At 50.4% G+C, this 14,367-nt stretch overlaps 1 protein-coding gene across 2 annotated transcripts; it reads left to right on the forward strand.

Annotated features, from left to right (window-relative positions):
* Window positions 1-1,551: 1,551 nt before the first annotated feature.
* On the forward strand, window positions 1,552-5,220 carry TMEM250 (transmembrane protein 250). 2 transcript variants are annotated; one of them, XM_084298993.1, is made up of 3 exons: window positions 1,552-1,730; window positions 2,108-2,218; window positions 4,306-5,220. In XM_084298993.1, the coding sequence occupies exon 3, from the start codon at window positions 4,439-4,441 to the stop codon at window positions 4,856-4,858; it is 420 nt and encodes a 139-aa protein (XP_084155119.1). In that variant the 5' UTR covers window positions 1,552-1,730; window positions 2,108-2,218; window positions 4,306-4,438; the 3' UTR covers window positions 4,859-5,220. The 2 variants fall into 2 exon arrangements, with proteins under 2 accessions (XP_084155119.1, XP_084155120.1); XM_084298994.1 differs by lacking the exon at window positions 2,108-2,218.
* The last annotated feature ends 9,147 nt before the right edge of the window (window positions 5,221-14,367 follow it).

Raw genomic sequence — 14,367 nt, forward strand, 5'->3', positions numbered from 1 at the left:
TGGGCTGATGATAAGTTTCATCACAAATCTTCAATGCTGTCAACACAAAACTGTTCAATCAACAGGAATATGAGTTGTGTCTTTAGTAAAATTAGCACAGGAAAGAAATACAACCGAGAGCCCCGCTGGAGTGCTGTGGGCGGGTTCTCTTCAGGCTGCAGCACAAGCAGTTGCTTAGGACCTCACCTCTTTGAATGTCAAAGCTTCAATTCATGCCTGACCCGGGGACTGTATATTTTTTAAGATGATACACATTTATTTAAGCAGCGAAGTGGTCAACGTATTTCAGGCTGAATGGTGCTGCCTTGCTTTTTGTCATCCTGACCTAAGAAATGAAAAGGGTTGGTCTCAGCACTGATGTTGTGGTGTCACCCCCTTGTGCTTGTGTACGGGTTTTGGGTTGGGCAGTGGAGTTCTTTGGGTGTTTCTGGAGGCAATGGCAGACCTCGCCTGCCTGGAGCAGTTCCTGTGGGAAGCCAGGAGTCCCCTCTGCAACACTTGCATTCATTCTCCAAGCCAAAGCTGGAAAGATCAAAGTACTTTCATAATGCTGTTGCTTGGGCTGAAATCCCCATCCCTGACTCCCTGCTCTGTGCAATGGCGGAGAGAAATAAATGAAACGTGGCTCTTGTGCTAATCTTAGTCACCGAACAGATGTTCCCATTTCATGCCATCGGGGAAAAACGCATCAGCTCTGCACCTCCCCTTCTCCCTCCCACCAGAAGGTAGGTGGGAGAACAGAAACGGGCAATTTACGAGGAGCACACCACCGCTCCTTGCCTTGGCTGGGATTTTCCCTCGCTGTACATCCAGCACCTCGGGCCCCTCGTTGTGTTTGCGGAACAAAAAAGCTCCGCGGGGCAGAGGCTGCTGTGGGTGAGCAGGGAGTGCCCAGAGCGGGGCGCGCGCGTCGGAGCCAGTTGGTGCGCTCGGAGGTATTTGGCCTGGTGCCTTCAGCTGCCTGTGCAGCGCAGCACGGCTCGCTGCTGGCAGATGGCTCGAGTTATTATTATTTAATGTTTTTCCACTGCGACAGTGCCTGGATGGCAAGTGGGGCAGGGGGCCAATAACAATAAAAAAAATAAATAAATAAATAAATAAAAATAAAAGTTCTGTATTCTTTCCATTATAGAAAGTAATTCTTAATTGAATCTAAAGGGAAACAGCAGGGAGGGTTTTTTGTTTTGGTTTGGTTTTGGTTTGGTTTGTTTTTTTGTTTGTTTGTTTGTTTTTCCTCCTTTTTATTTTGCCTCTGATCCGTCCTCCTCCTGTGTGTGTTTTAGGAACTTTTGGTGTCTTTTCGGTGTCATTTCGGTGTCTTTTCGGCTCCCCAGCAGCCCGGGTCGCTCACACCGCGCCTAACACACAGCCAGGCTTCTCCACACCTCCCCGAACCACCCCGAGGGGCTCGGTGCCCCCCTCCCTGAGGCCTAGTCCCGCTCCCCGCCGCCTGAAGCCTTCCAGGCCCCGTTGCCATGGCAACGCGCCGCCCTTCCCGCTTCCGCCTTGCGGGCGCTGCGTGATGACGCCATCCCCGCGCGCCGCCGCGGCCGCTCCCTCCCCGTTGCCGTCTCCGCCGCCGCCGCCGCCGCGGGCCGGAACCGGAGCGCGGCCGCTCCCCGCACATGCGCAGTGCGGCGCCCGCCACTAGGCCCGGGCCTACCGTCAGCCCGGGCCCGGGACGCTCGGGCTCGGCGGCCGCCGCCCGGCGGGAGGCCATGGGCACGGCGGTGAGAGCGGGACGGGGGCGAGGGGGGCGAGGGGAGGCGAGGGGAGGCCCCGGGGGAGGCCTCGGCCCCTTCCTGAGGCGTTACCGGGGGGGATTTGGGGTGTGCCGGTGGGCCCCGGCCTCTCGCCGTTGGTGAAGGAGGAGGCGGGGGGGGGGGAGATTCTTTGCAGCGTGCAGCAGTCAGCTGTGATATACGGAGCATCGAGTGCCTCCTGCTTTTTGAAAGCGTTGGCAGATTAAAAATTGTGATTCTGAACCCGTTAACGCACAAAATGAGCGATCTGCGGCCTGATCTCTCCTTTTATCTCTTAGCTCAACTCGTGTGTGGGATGTTGTGGGTCTGTGAAGCGCCTTAGCTGTTTCTTTCCTTCCTCCTAGGAGGCCAGGTGTCTCAGGAAAGCTGCCCTTTTGTATTGGGGGAGTTAAGCGGCACCCAGGAGCAGCAGCGGATTATCGACCTGCTGGGTGGATGGCAGCGCCGTTAGCAATGTAATACTTCGGGAAGTTTCCCGTTTGCACAGCATCCCCCTGTTTGTGGCTGGCACGGTGTTGGCATTTCAATTTATCTGAAGACATCAAGCTCCCGGGGGCTGTTTATTTATGTGGTGGGCACAGTGAATGTGAGCAAGTCGTTGCTGTTCACACCAAATAAGTTCTGCAGCTGAGCTGTTTGGGGCAGTTCTCTCAGATTCACCTACTGAAGGTTGTGTCAGAGAGAACCTAAACTCTTCTCCAGCTCATCAGACATGAGGCCAGCGTGCTGAGTTTGCCCCAGAAACTGTAACTTATGCCCGTGGGGGTTGTGCTGTGCTGCTCAGGCGTGCTTTCACCAAGTGCTTCTCTCGTGCTCACACTGATTTCTCCGTGGCTGCTCAGGGAATCAGGATAAGGAGCTGAGCCAGAGTTTGCTGGGAATGATAAGCTGTTTTTCATGTCCCGCTGAAGGAGGCTGTAAAAAGAGGTGGCATTATCAGAAATGTAGTGCTTCAAGTCCACAGAATATGAATTTTTAACTTGTCTTGTTAATTTGTTCCTCCAAAAGCACCTCTGAAGGCAAACACTGAGCAGCTGATGCAGAGCACGTGGAAGGCACGCTCCGCTGCACGCTCCAGGCACAAAACTGTTGTCCTTAAGCAGTGTTGGGTTAGCATCTGACCACCTTATATGCCTTGCAAAATACATCCTTGTAACATACATGCAGCTACCGAGCATTTCCTCTTTACCAGCAGGAAATTATAGCAAGAAGGCACTTAAATTACACCGGTGGTTTTTGTAGTTGAGACCAGAGCTCAATTATCACAATTCCTTAATCATAAGCTAACTCATCCTCCTTTTTATTAGCTTGATTCATGTAGAGCCAACAGATTCCTTTCCTCTGTTAGAGAAATATTAGGTAATTAAAGCTGGGACCTCGCAGCAGTGCTCAGAGCTGTTATTGCCACACGTGTACAATTTGAGGCAGGGAGAAGTGAAAAGATTTACTCAGTGGCACACTGCCGCAGAGAAGGTTTTTGATATCAGGCTACAGTTGCCTTTAGCCTTATCGTTTACTCTGTGATTAGTTTAGGTAGTAACAACAAAAAAAAATCCTGAATTAACTTTTAAATTACTCTTATTTTAACAGTGATAGGATCTCTTGTTCAAGTGTCTGAGTGCCTGGGTGTGCGAGGAGGCAGGGGAAGTCCCTGTTGTTCTCCAGCGTTATCTGAGGAGTGCATTGTCATTTCATAATTCCCGGAATTTGGCACATCATAAGCCTGGGGTGAAGCAGAGAGCAGCTCGCAGGCTGCTGCTCATCCCTCAGATAACAACAGCGGGCGTGTGGAAGGAAGTTAAGATTGTAAATTCTAAACACTCCAGAAGGTCAAGATATTTCATTTGTCTCTGCAGGGCACAGAAGGAGAAACAAACTCCTGGGTATCTTTGAGATGCTGCCATGCTGTGGGGCGCAATGACAGGGGGACCGCGAGGCTCGTCTGAGCAGGGGAGGCACATCCTGTAGAGTGTGAAAAACACGATTGCCTCATGGCTCTTGCAAGACCTTCCATTGCTTTCAGTTTGTTTATTCGGTGAAGCTTTGCCGGGATCTGCAGTGGGCAGAAATCTAGAATCACCGCCGTGTCCGGGCTGTAGAGCTCACTTGTAAAAGCACTTGGAGAACTTCAGAAACTAAACAAGAGAAAACTGATCCCATGCAAACACACATTAATATTACTTTTTGCATTGGTGGGCTGGTGCAGGACTTCTGTTTGATTAAGAAGAGCCTTAATTAGCTGGGGTAGTTCTGGAACAAAGCTCCCTTCTTTCCCCCATTAACACTAAACGGCTGGTAACAGGTTAAAGCTGGTGCTGCTGCTGCTTGGGTGCTTTGGGGGATCTGCCTGGGTGATGGCAAACAGAATTGTGCTGCTGCATGGCTGCCTGGTGAGCCGTAAGTTGTTAGCAAAGTTGTTGTAAGCGAAGAAGTGGAGTTGTGCAAAGCATTTGTACGTAACTGAGCTGCAGAGCGTCTGTCCTGCTGCGCGTCCTCCTGCTGGGGCTACTGAAACGTGTTTTCCTTCTCTGCCTTCCTGCAGGTCCCTTCCTTCCTGGAAACTCAGCAAAGAGTTAGCGTTCCCAGGCTGTTGGAGCTCTTCCACGTTAACGGATGATATTTGCTATGTGCCCTGTAAGTCCTGCCCTGGGACTCGGTGAGCGGTGGGGTGCCCGATGCCTGTGATCCCCATTCCCCGCCGGGTCCGCTCGTTCCACGGCCCCCACACCACCTGCCTGCACTCGGCCTGTGGCCCGGTGAGGACCACTCACTTGGTGCGCACCAAGTACAACAACTTCGACATCTATCTGAAATCCCGATGGATGTACGGATTCATTCGTTTCCTGCTGTACTTCAGCTGCAGCCTCTTTACCTCCATCCTCTGGGTGGCACTCTCTATCTTGTTTTGCCTTCAGTACCTCGGCATCCGGATCTTTCTGCGTTTCCAGTACAAACTCTCCATCATCCTCCTCTTACTGGGGCGAAGGCGGGTAGACTTCAGCCTCATGAATGAACTGCTCATCTACGGAATTCATGTGACCATGCTGCTAGTGGGGGGGCTGGGATGGTGTTTCATGGTATTTGTGGATATGTAAATAAACCAAGCGCATGTGGGCCAAGAAGGTGACTGTTCTTCTACCCCCAAATGTGTCAATTATCCTCTTTTCTTTTTTTTTTTTTTTATATAAATTAATTTATTTATCAGTGCTACTTTTTATTGATAAATTAATGTACTTGTCTCTGGAATTTGTATATATATTTTTTTTGAGGGTTAAGGTGCCATTTTGATCATCAAGGTGCAACACTTGATCGGGTGTTTTTTCTTTGCATAGTGCAAGTTAATACACGTTTCTTCTTGCCCATAGGTGCCTGCCTTTGCTGCTGTTCCTGTAAAAAAAAAGCAGTAGTTTTTCTGGAGGGAAAGAAGCCAGATAACTTTGCACCCCACGCTCTGAATTGGTCTTCACCCTTTTTAAACAAAAACATTCCTCCATGTCTCAGGCATGTAACGTGTACCCTGTTTGACCCGTGCTGTCCTTTCTCTGTGTAGTTTGCTTTTTGCATATTCCCAACTAAGAATACAGGGCCAAATTAAACACTGTTTTTTGGTTTGTTTTTTAAGATTCGTGCAAGATTTGCATTCAGCACCGTATTGTCTTGTTCACTTTGCTGTGATTCGAATGGTTTTGTCCTTTTCAGGCAGTTAGTGCTGAGTAACTGGAGTCTTCCCCTGACAGAGCAAATCCACTGGAGTGAGGGGGGCAGAGTTCAGTGTCAGTGCTCTTGAAATTCCCATCATAGCAAAGGCGTTATCATCTTGCAGTGATTATGGGAACCCTTTGCAGTGGTTCTTAGCATTTAGATCTTGGTGGTTTTTTCTACATCCCCCTGGGCTGGTTAGCTGCAGGTTCCTCACAGAGATGCTTCTGTCTTACAGAGCACAGCGAGATGAGGCTGGCTGACCCTTGAAAGCATTGTACAGTCTGCAGTAGCAGTGGTGGTCCTCCAAACTTACAGAAAACACCCCTACCTTTGTGGCAGTGCGCCTGGAGAGCTTTGCTAGCAGCTGAGGAAGAGAATTAAGCATTAAGCTTGGTTTTAATGGTCACGGTCTAAGATCTCAGACTGTTCCTCTGCAGTCAGTTAGGTAACTCTGTATTTATGGAGACAAGAACCTATTCCAAAGTTTATTTTGATTGTTTTTTTTTATGGTTTGGTTTTGTTTCTTGTAATGGAACATTACTCTTTCTTTAAGAACTGCTAAAAGCAAGCTGGTAAAAATGAGACCCTCTTTTTTTTTTTTTTTTTTTTTCCCCTGAAATCATCGGAGTCAATCACAGTAGAATAAGCAAAACTGGAGGTACGTGACCATCCCCTTATGATCTTTGCTTTGCGATGGGAATGTGGTTGAGAACAAAGTCAGCGTGCGCCCAGGGGAGGACACTCGATATTTCAGCCTGTGAGTGTTTTCAGTGCATGCGGTGGAGCCTTTTGCTGACATCCTTTGATTTGTAGGCTTACAGATGCAAAATAGGGAAGCTTCTGTCTGAAGCCCTAAGCTAAAGCAAAACCAGAAATTATCTCATTATCAAGCATTACAGATAATGCAGTCTGAGCACACAGAGCTGAATAAATAATGGGCAGCGCTGGCATGAACTTGGGATTAGCCCCGGGAGAGCCCGAGGCTGTTTCTGCAGGAAGGACGTAGCCCGGCGCGTGCCGTGAGCTGTCTGGAAGTTTCCTCCTCGCTGTGGAGCTCCCCAGAGCTCCGTGCTGGGACCACGCTGGGGACAGCGGGACCTCGTGTCCTGCAGGTCCCAGCTGCAGCCTGCTCTGTGGGCTGAGGCGATTCCCACAGTTCCCAGTAATTCCCAGCCTGGTGCTTTCCTCCTCCCCAGTATCCCTGTCAGCCTGGGGCACCGTGCAGGCTGTGGGCATCCTGCGGTGGCTGTGCGAGGGAATTCCTGCAGGGAATTGCAGCCAGAGAGCAAACAGCCCCAGGACACGCTGAGAGGGCAGCCAGGAGCCCAGCAGCAGCTCTCCTTTGCCCTCTGCTTCAAGCAGCACGGGCACCAGTTGAAGGCAGGACCAATTTCACCTCGGAGCAGCTGTTTGTCAGCACTGCCTATAACACAGGGTGAAAGAGTGACTTGTGGTGCCTGGGGGTGCTGCTCCGCTCCCCACCTGCACCTGCCCCAGCTGCTGGGTGCTCCCGCAGCAGCGACAGCCCAAACAAGATCAGTTTTATTGTGTGGGCTTTCTGTCAGCCCTCTGCATCCCCGTTTGATAGCATTTACTGAGGAAGAGGTACAAATCCCCACCAAATCACAAAAAAAGGAGCATTTGCCAAATGTTCAACTGTTCCTCGAGAGAGAGAGCTTGGGGAGAGGTTGCTTAGAAGACAGTGGGAAGCGATTGCCCATTCTGTTACAAACACAGCCAAACTGCTGACAGAATGCCCTGAATTTAGAGTGCAGCTGCACACAAAGACAGACAACCTGAAGATTAAATAATTGAGGAGACCTTGGAGGCAAGGTGAGGTTCAAAATGCTCTCGTTCTTGGTCGTTACCAGCACTTGGACACCTTGCAGTGCTCAGGCAGTTTGATACGACCAGCCTGCGGGGGGAAAGGAGCTCCCTTTGAAGGCACGCTGGCAAGGAAAAGGAGTTAATTTTCAAATGATTTGTTTTATGATGTAATAATTTGAACATTTTAGATCTACATGAGTAGAGCAGCATTTGGCACCTTCACGGCACTTCTCTTCAGAGCGTTTTCCAGCTAGAGCTAATTAAACCTCACAACATCCCCAGGAGACTGCGGAATAAGTAAGATCTTGGTAATGATTCAGAATTTAAATTCAGTGTTTTTGAGATTTTTTTTTTTTAAGGCTTTTAGGATTGCTTTGCCAAAACATTTTTTCTCAAGGAGTTGAGATTCTACAAGTTCCTTACAAGCTTAAGGGGAGCCAAGCCACAACAGGGTGGGAGGAAAAGGCAGAATAAATGTTAAGTATGTGCAAAGAACAAGCTGTTTATTTTCCCCATAATGTTTTCATTGAGAAACCTGGCATTTTTAATAAAGAGGGGGAAAAACATTTGCTATAACACAGCAAATAAGGAAACGGACGGGAGCTGGACTTTCTGCTTTTCAAGGCAGACAAATGGCTCGTAGTGCTCCTTGCCAGAAATGCCTATTGCAAAGCAGGTACTGGCAGCTGTGGGGAAGTTTGTGCTCTTTGAGGTTGCTTTTTTTAATCTTTCTGAGGTCATTGATGCTGGACGGGGTAGATCGGGCTCTGAAGTATGTTGTCTTCCCTGTCTGGCTGTTTAAATGGCTGTAACTTTAAAATCTTTTGGAATTTATATTTTAACATTCCTTCACGCTGATGCCGTCCCGAACAAGAGCAGCTAGCTTGTTCCCTCTCATGTTATTTTGTTTGTTTGTTTGCTTGCTTGCTGCCATGTTTGGGCTTTAAATATTGCTATCGTGCTTACCGGGCTACAAATGGCCTTGAGGGCACTTAGGAAAAACACTAGAAATGCTGATCTGGGGGAGCCTGTCCCTCCCGGCCCCGTGCCAGCCCTGCCCTGTCCCTTGGGAGGGTTTCCCCAGCTCCTCCTGCCCACCAGAGCTGAGTGTGGTGTGGGTGTGAGGGCAGGGAGGTGCTGGTGCATGCGGTGGCAAAGCTGCCTCGGCCTCTTGCCTAGCCTGGGAATGCACAAACGAGACCCAAGTGTTGGAGCTTCACCTCGTTAACGCTGCAGAACACGAGAACAGCTGGTGTTTTGGGTGCCTGTTAAATTCTGTACGGAACATGCCACCTACATTAAAGTTATTTTTTTTTTTTTATAACATGTTGATGGGTCGATTGCTTATGGAGAAAAAGGAACAGCTCTGTGGTGCTGGTATCGTTCTGATGCGGGGAGAGCCTACATCCTCTTCCCCTCTGCGCTGGTGCAAATACAGCAGGAGCAGAGCAGGGGACAGTCAGGCCCTCTGTGGTTATGGCTCAGAAAGATAACTGAGAGTTGGGGAAAACGCTGCTTTTGCCTCCTGGAAAGGTCATTCAGTGACGTGCTGAGGGCTGGGTACAGCCCGGATTTCTAGCTCCTAGGCTTTGGCTCTAGCAGGCAGCCTGCGTTTGCCCATCAGGGGCGTTGGAGTGATTTGAAGGACTGCCACTTCTGATGGACATCGTAATTCCTGTTGCTCTTACGTGGAAGGTGCTACAGTGACGTGCGGCAGCGTGAAATCCATAAACCAGACAGGATTTGCTCCCCGGTGACTGGCAAGGCACAGAGAGGATCATTGTAGATGGTGTTGGGGCTCAACTCCTGGAGAGGAATTTGTGTGGATAGAGCAGCCACGGCTTTGCATGGAAGAGATGCTCTGAACCGAGCAGCTGAAGAATCACAGCGGAGGACTCAAAAGAAAGGGGAAGAAGGCTTGCAACATGGGGTGACTTGGGCAAGGATGGATGCATTCTTCTTTTTAGGATTGCAGGAGGAACAGTAAGCAGCACTCAGAAATGTGCCTGGTGGCAGATGGCGACGTTGGTTGAGTGCTGTGGAGCATCGTGCTCAACAACAGCAAAAGGCTCAGGGAAGTACTGTGAAAGAATGCAATTTCTGCTATTAATGTTATATTTAAATACACGAGCCTTTGCCATCTCCTCGGGGAGGCCTCGTTTGCTCAGTCCCTACGGTGAGCACCTACCTGGGCACCTTGGGGTGCCCCCAGCCCGAAGGGTCCGTGGGCAGTGGCCTCGGGGTTTCTTCACGTGCAGGCACTGTGCTGGGGCAGGACATTCCGCTCACTCCCTGAGCCTGCTCCAGGAGCTGAGCCTTTGTCTTCTGTCTGTACAGCTTTCAGATCAGGGTTGCATTTTGCATAAAAGCAATTCCAGGTGGGATTCTGACACAATCTGTAGGCATACGTCTTGGAAAGGCACTGGAAGCCCCTACCTTAAAGAGCCTTAGCTGGCTAAAAGCTCCTTGTAATTCTTCCCAGGGCTCTCTGAAGCCTGTGATATTTTTTTTTTCCCCTCTGTGGGGCAGGAGGCAGCATTTATTCCCGGTCACAGAAAGCAGTGGGCATGTTTACTTTCAGGAATGGCTCTGGCTGTTCTGGAGGCTCTAGCACACACACAGATAGCGTGCTGTTCCAGGGAAGACGTCGCTGGAAAATATGAAGCCCTGTTATCTTTCCATGATTTGATTTAGCCAAACAAGGTTTCCATAGCTCCTGGACAGCTCTGCTGCCCGGGAAAAAAAAAAAAAAAAAATCTCATTTCTTCACCTGCCAACTCTCTGCACTAATTTTGTCTTCCCGCTTCAAAGCAGTCATCGTGCCCAGAAAATGTCACTTCAAAGCGAAGTTTTGTCCAGTGATGAGTCAGGGAGGATTGCTCAGCGTTAAGAGCTTGTGCAGCTCTCCAGACTGTGCCGGGGTGAGGCAGAGCCGTGCTGTCAGGGCCCTCTCTGAGCTCCCTGCTCGAGTGGCTTGAGATCGGAGGCTGGGCTCCGGCTGCTTTACCAGCTTCTCAGCACGGATAAAAGGAGCTTGCCCACGTCTCCAGCTTCTTTTTCGAGCACTGAATTCATCTGGGAGGGAAACTGAGCACCAAACTTGCCCTGGGGCTGCGCAAACGCTGCGCTGGCCCCAGCTGAGATCTCACAGAGCCTCTTTCCCCGCTGCCCTCCAGCCCACAGTCTGGGGCCGCAGAGCGTGGTCGGTCAGAAGTGTGTGATGTTGGCCCAGGCTGGGAAGTGTGCGAAAGGGAGCAGCTCCCGGAGCTCCCCCCCAGCGCCCGGCCGCGTGACGGAGCCTCCAAGGGCCACATCCTGACCTCGGGCACGGGGCTGGAGTAGATCAGAGCTCCTAACGCACACAAAAGCCAACTTTCCCTCGCATGGAAAATGCTGTTTATAACACCAAGAGACAAATACCAAAGGCCTTAGCTGGTTCTTTCAAAAAAAAAAAAATAATAAATCTCCTGTTGGCCCTGGTGAGAGTTTTGCCTGAGTAAGGACGTCGGGATTATGCATGCTAATTAAATGAACCACCCATCCCTTCAGATTCTGCTCTCTGCTGGGAATTCCCCTCTGAGTAACTTGCTCCCACTGAGGAAAGGAGTTGCATGAAAAATTTCCCAGATGGTGAATCCGTTAGAGAAAATCACAATCTGTTTGTGGCTTTTTCAAACAACAGAAAAAAAAAAAAAAGAGCACAGGAGACGCTGTGGAATAAATTTGCTGTTGCAAACCATTTGCTCAGTAATGGGGAGAATTTAGATGGGCAAAGAGTTTTTTTTTTCGTAGGAGCCTTCTCTCCCTGCCTCGAAAAATGAACAGAAATCACGGTGCTGTGTGTTATAAAAGCCTGGTGCAGCCGCTGTGAGGACTCCTGCTGGGTTGTCCGGACATCCAGGGGGGCTGAATCTGTGTGGGGACAGCGACCCCATGCACGCAGACCTCAGAAGGACCGACTGCTGCTGATGTGCTTCGTTGGTGATGTCTCTGCTGTCACGAAGGTGCCATTTCACATCAGCCCGCTGCCAGCACCCCTGTGCTCGGGGACCCATGTGGCCATGGGACCTGATCACACCGAGCCACCCCAGGCAGGTAGAGGTGGCTTGAAACGTGTATTTTATAAAAAAGCTCCAAGCCAAGAGAAATTCTTCCAAGGTTTTATTTTACTTTTTTTTTTATGTAAACTTCAAATGAAAGCTGCCAAACAGTTCCTTGGAAAAGCGTTTGCTTGCGGCCGTGTGCGGTGTAGGCACTGCTGCTTCCTCCTTTTCCCCGGGAAGCTGGGTCCCAGGCTGGCGCTGCTGATTTGCCAACAAATTTCCTATTTACCGCTCACCAGAGCATCAGTTGTGACAAATAAACAGAAGAAGGCAGCATTTCACTGAGAGCATTTGATGCGCTGATGAAGACAGCACACAAAGAGAGCTCCTCGGGCTGCAGGCACACGCCGCGCTGAGCCCGGGGGCTGCCCTGCAGGGCTCGGCGGTGCCAGCCAGGGCAGGTGGCGATGAGTTTGTGACACCTGGCTGCCCAAAGTCTCTCTTTGTGGTAGCAGAACTGTTGGTTTTGATTGTTTAAATCATGCCTATATTCGCACGTTATGAATGCCTTCAGAAGGAGGTGAATGCGCTGCTTGGTTTTGAGAAAACAGGGTAATTTTGGTGATAGGTAACAACGTGATAGCGATGTGCAACAATGAGGGCGAGCAATTTTCATGCCTCAAGACCCGTAACTGCCTCCCTGAGAGGGCAGGAGGGGACTGATGCTGCTCTTTTCTCTCTTTGGGAATGTTGGGCATGCACAGAAGGGCTCAAGGATTTGTTGGGTCTTCCTTTAAAACATCAAACATCAGCTAAGAAGTGAAGCAAGAACCAAGCCCTGTAACCTGGTAATAGCTCGGGATAAATGTCTGGTTCTGCTGGAGTCGATGGCAAAGGCTCAGTGCCTTCAGCGAGGTCGGAATTTCACCTTGTGTTCTCGAACAAAACTGCCTGTTCTCGGGGAAATAAATAAAACATTTGAAAGCGATGCTCAGAAGGTCAAGTCGCAATGTGCGTACATACAGGAGGTGTACATTGATTTGTGTCAGCGCGTGGCACAAGAAATATGAGGCCAAACCCTGAAGTCCCCCACTGCAGGGCACCGCTGCGGGTTTTTCCCCAGGCTGGCATCAAAAAACCCAGCTGGCTCTGCACGGGTGGGACCCTCGGCAGGACAAGGAGCTTGTTTTTTGTGAGTGAAAGGCATGCACACGGGCTTGAATTCAGCCCTGTGCACGCTGCACCGCCATGGTGAGGTCCAAAAGTATGTGGTGTGATGGGAAGCCGAAGCCCCGGGGTGAACCCACTGGGAGAAGGCACCGCGGTGGCACGAGAGATGGGCAGGGGGGGTCCGCTCGGCAGCCTCCCACGACCTTGAACATCTTCTGCATCCTTCTAGCACATGATTCGGGGGAGAAGGCAGGGGCGGGGGAGGCGGCACAGCACCGAAACGTTTGTTCAGCAATTGCCGCAAAAAGCAAACTCGCTCCAATCTGCAGAGATGCCAACTGAATTTTGTTTTGTTTTGGTATTTTGGAGGCGCGCCAGCAGCAGGATGTCGTGAAGTCTTCAGCAGCTACTGCCTGCTTGTTCCATACCAAGCATAACTTTGTATATATTTTTATCGGCAAACTCGGTCCCACGCACCGAGATGTGCAAACAAGAGCCCTGGCTGCAGGGCTGCTCTTGGGAGCGCTGGGGGAACAGAGCCATGGTCCCTGGCTGCTCGCTTAAGTCAGATTTTCAGGAGCTGGCCTGCAAAGGTATCTTTTTTTTTTTTTTTTTTTTTTTCCCTGCCAGCTGCCAGCTGCTAAGAGGAATAGCAAGTGGTTGATTTGATTGGAGAGGGGAAAAAAAAAACACACACACGAGTTCTGCACCCATTGGGGTCCCGGCTCCTCCTCCTCGATCCTGGGGAGACCTCAGTGCAGTTGTGGCTGTGATTGCAGCGGATTTAGGGTATCGCTTTTTTTTCCATTTCATGTGGGGACGAGGCGCGTTTCTGCTTCGTCAGCAGAAGGGGCTGTTCTCTGCCTTGCACAATGGAAAGCCGCTGGGTATAAATAGCCTTCCACGCCTGTCACCTCGGTGACTTTAATGGCAATGCCCTGATTTAAGCCCTGCTTCCAGAGGATGCTTTAGGTGCGCACCGTCCCCACGGGCCCGACCACATATTTAAATTAAACGTGTGTTTAAGAGGCGACACGCTAAGCCTGTATTTTAATACTTCCCTGGGCTGGGACTGGCACGAGCCGGGGGAGAAGCCGTCCCGCTGCCTCTCTTTAAGCACTACAACTGTCGCCTTCACAAAGGATCAGCGCTCGGAACAGGGAGACATCTTCAGAGTGTCTGACAAATATATGTACAAGTGGGGACCGCGAGCCTGGAATTCCTAACACGGTGAGGCGTATCGAACATGACAGGGCGGCCCGGAGGACGGAGCCGGCGCTGTGCCTCCTGCCACGGCAGAGGGAAAGGCCCCGGCTCTCCGGTGGCGTGGGACGGGGACGGCGAGGACATGGGGTTGGAGCTCTCTGCCTTCTCCTCTCCTCGCCTCCTGCCTCCCCACAGAGAGCCTCAGCCTCAGCAATGGGAATTTTGGACTGGGCTGGGTGAAAGCACCCTGAGGGGTGCCCAGGTCCCACCTCGCCCCGTTAGCCCTTCCTGCGCCCTGGTTTTCCCTTTGTTCCTCAGGGAAGCATCAGAGGTGGCTATGGATGCCTTTCTAAACGTTCATCGTCACATTATCCATCAGATACATATTTACAATCATTCATTAAATTAGGATGTGCGTTTCATTCTTCTTTCTTGGAATATTAATGCCTACTCCTGGCTGAAATGCCATATGAATATTCATTAAAAAATCAATCAATTCCTGTGCCAGGAATGATGTCATTTGAGCAATAACTGAGGCAGTAATCGAGCATGCTATGAAAAAACGATGAATGCCATCAGATCTAATGTTTATTGAACCTCATGTGGGTAAATCACGGAGGGTTTTTTCCACACTTCCCTGCACACAGCCAGGCCCT

The sequence above is a fragment of the Netta rufina genome (genome assembly GCF_964035555.1).
Source record: "Netta rufina genome assembly, chromosome: 20".
In the NCBI taxonomy this organism is placed as follows: domain Eukaryota; kingdom Metazoa; phylum Chordata; class Aves; order Anseriformes; family Anatidae; genus Netta; species Netta rufina.

Coding starts and splice junctions, on each gene's coding strand:
- TMEM250 (XM_084298993.1), top strand. CDS start 4,439: ATGCCTGTGATCCCCATTCCCCGCCGGGTCCGCTCGTTCCACGGCCCC.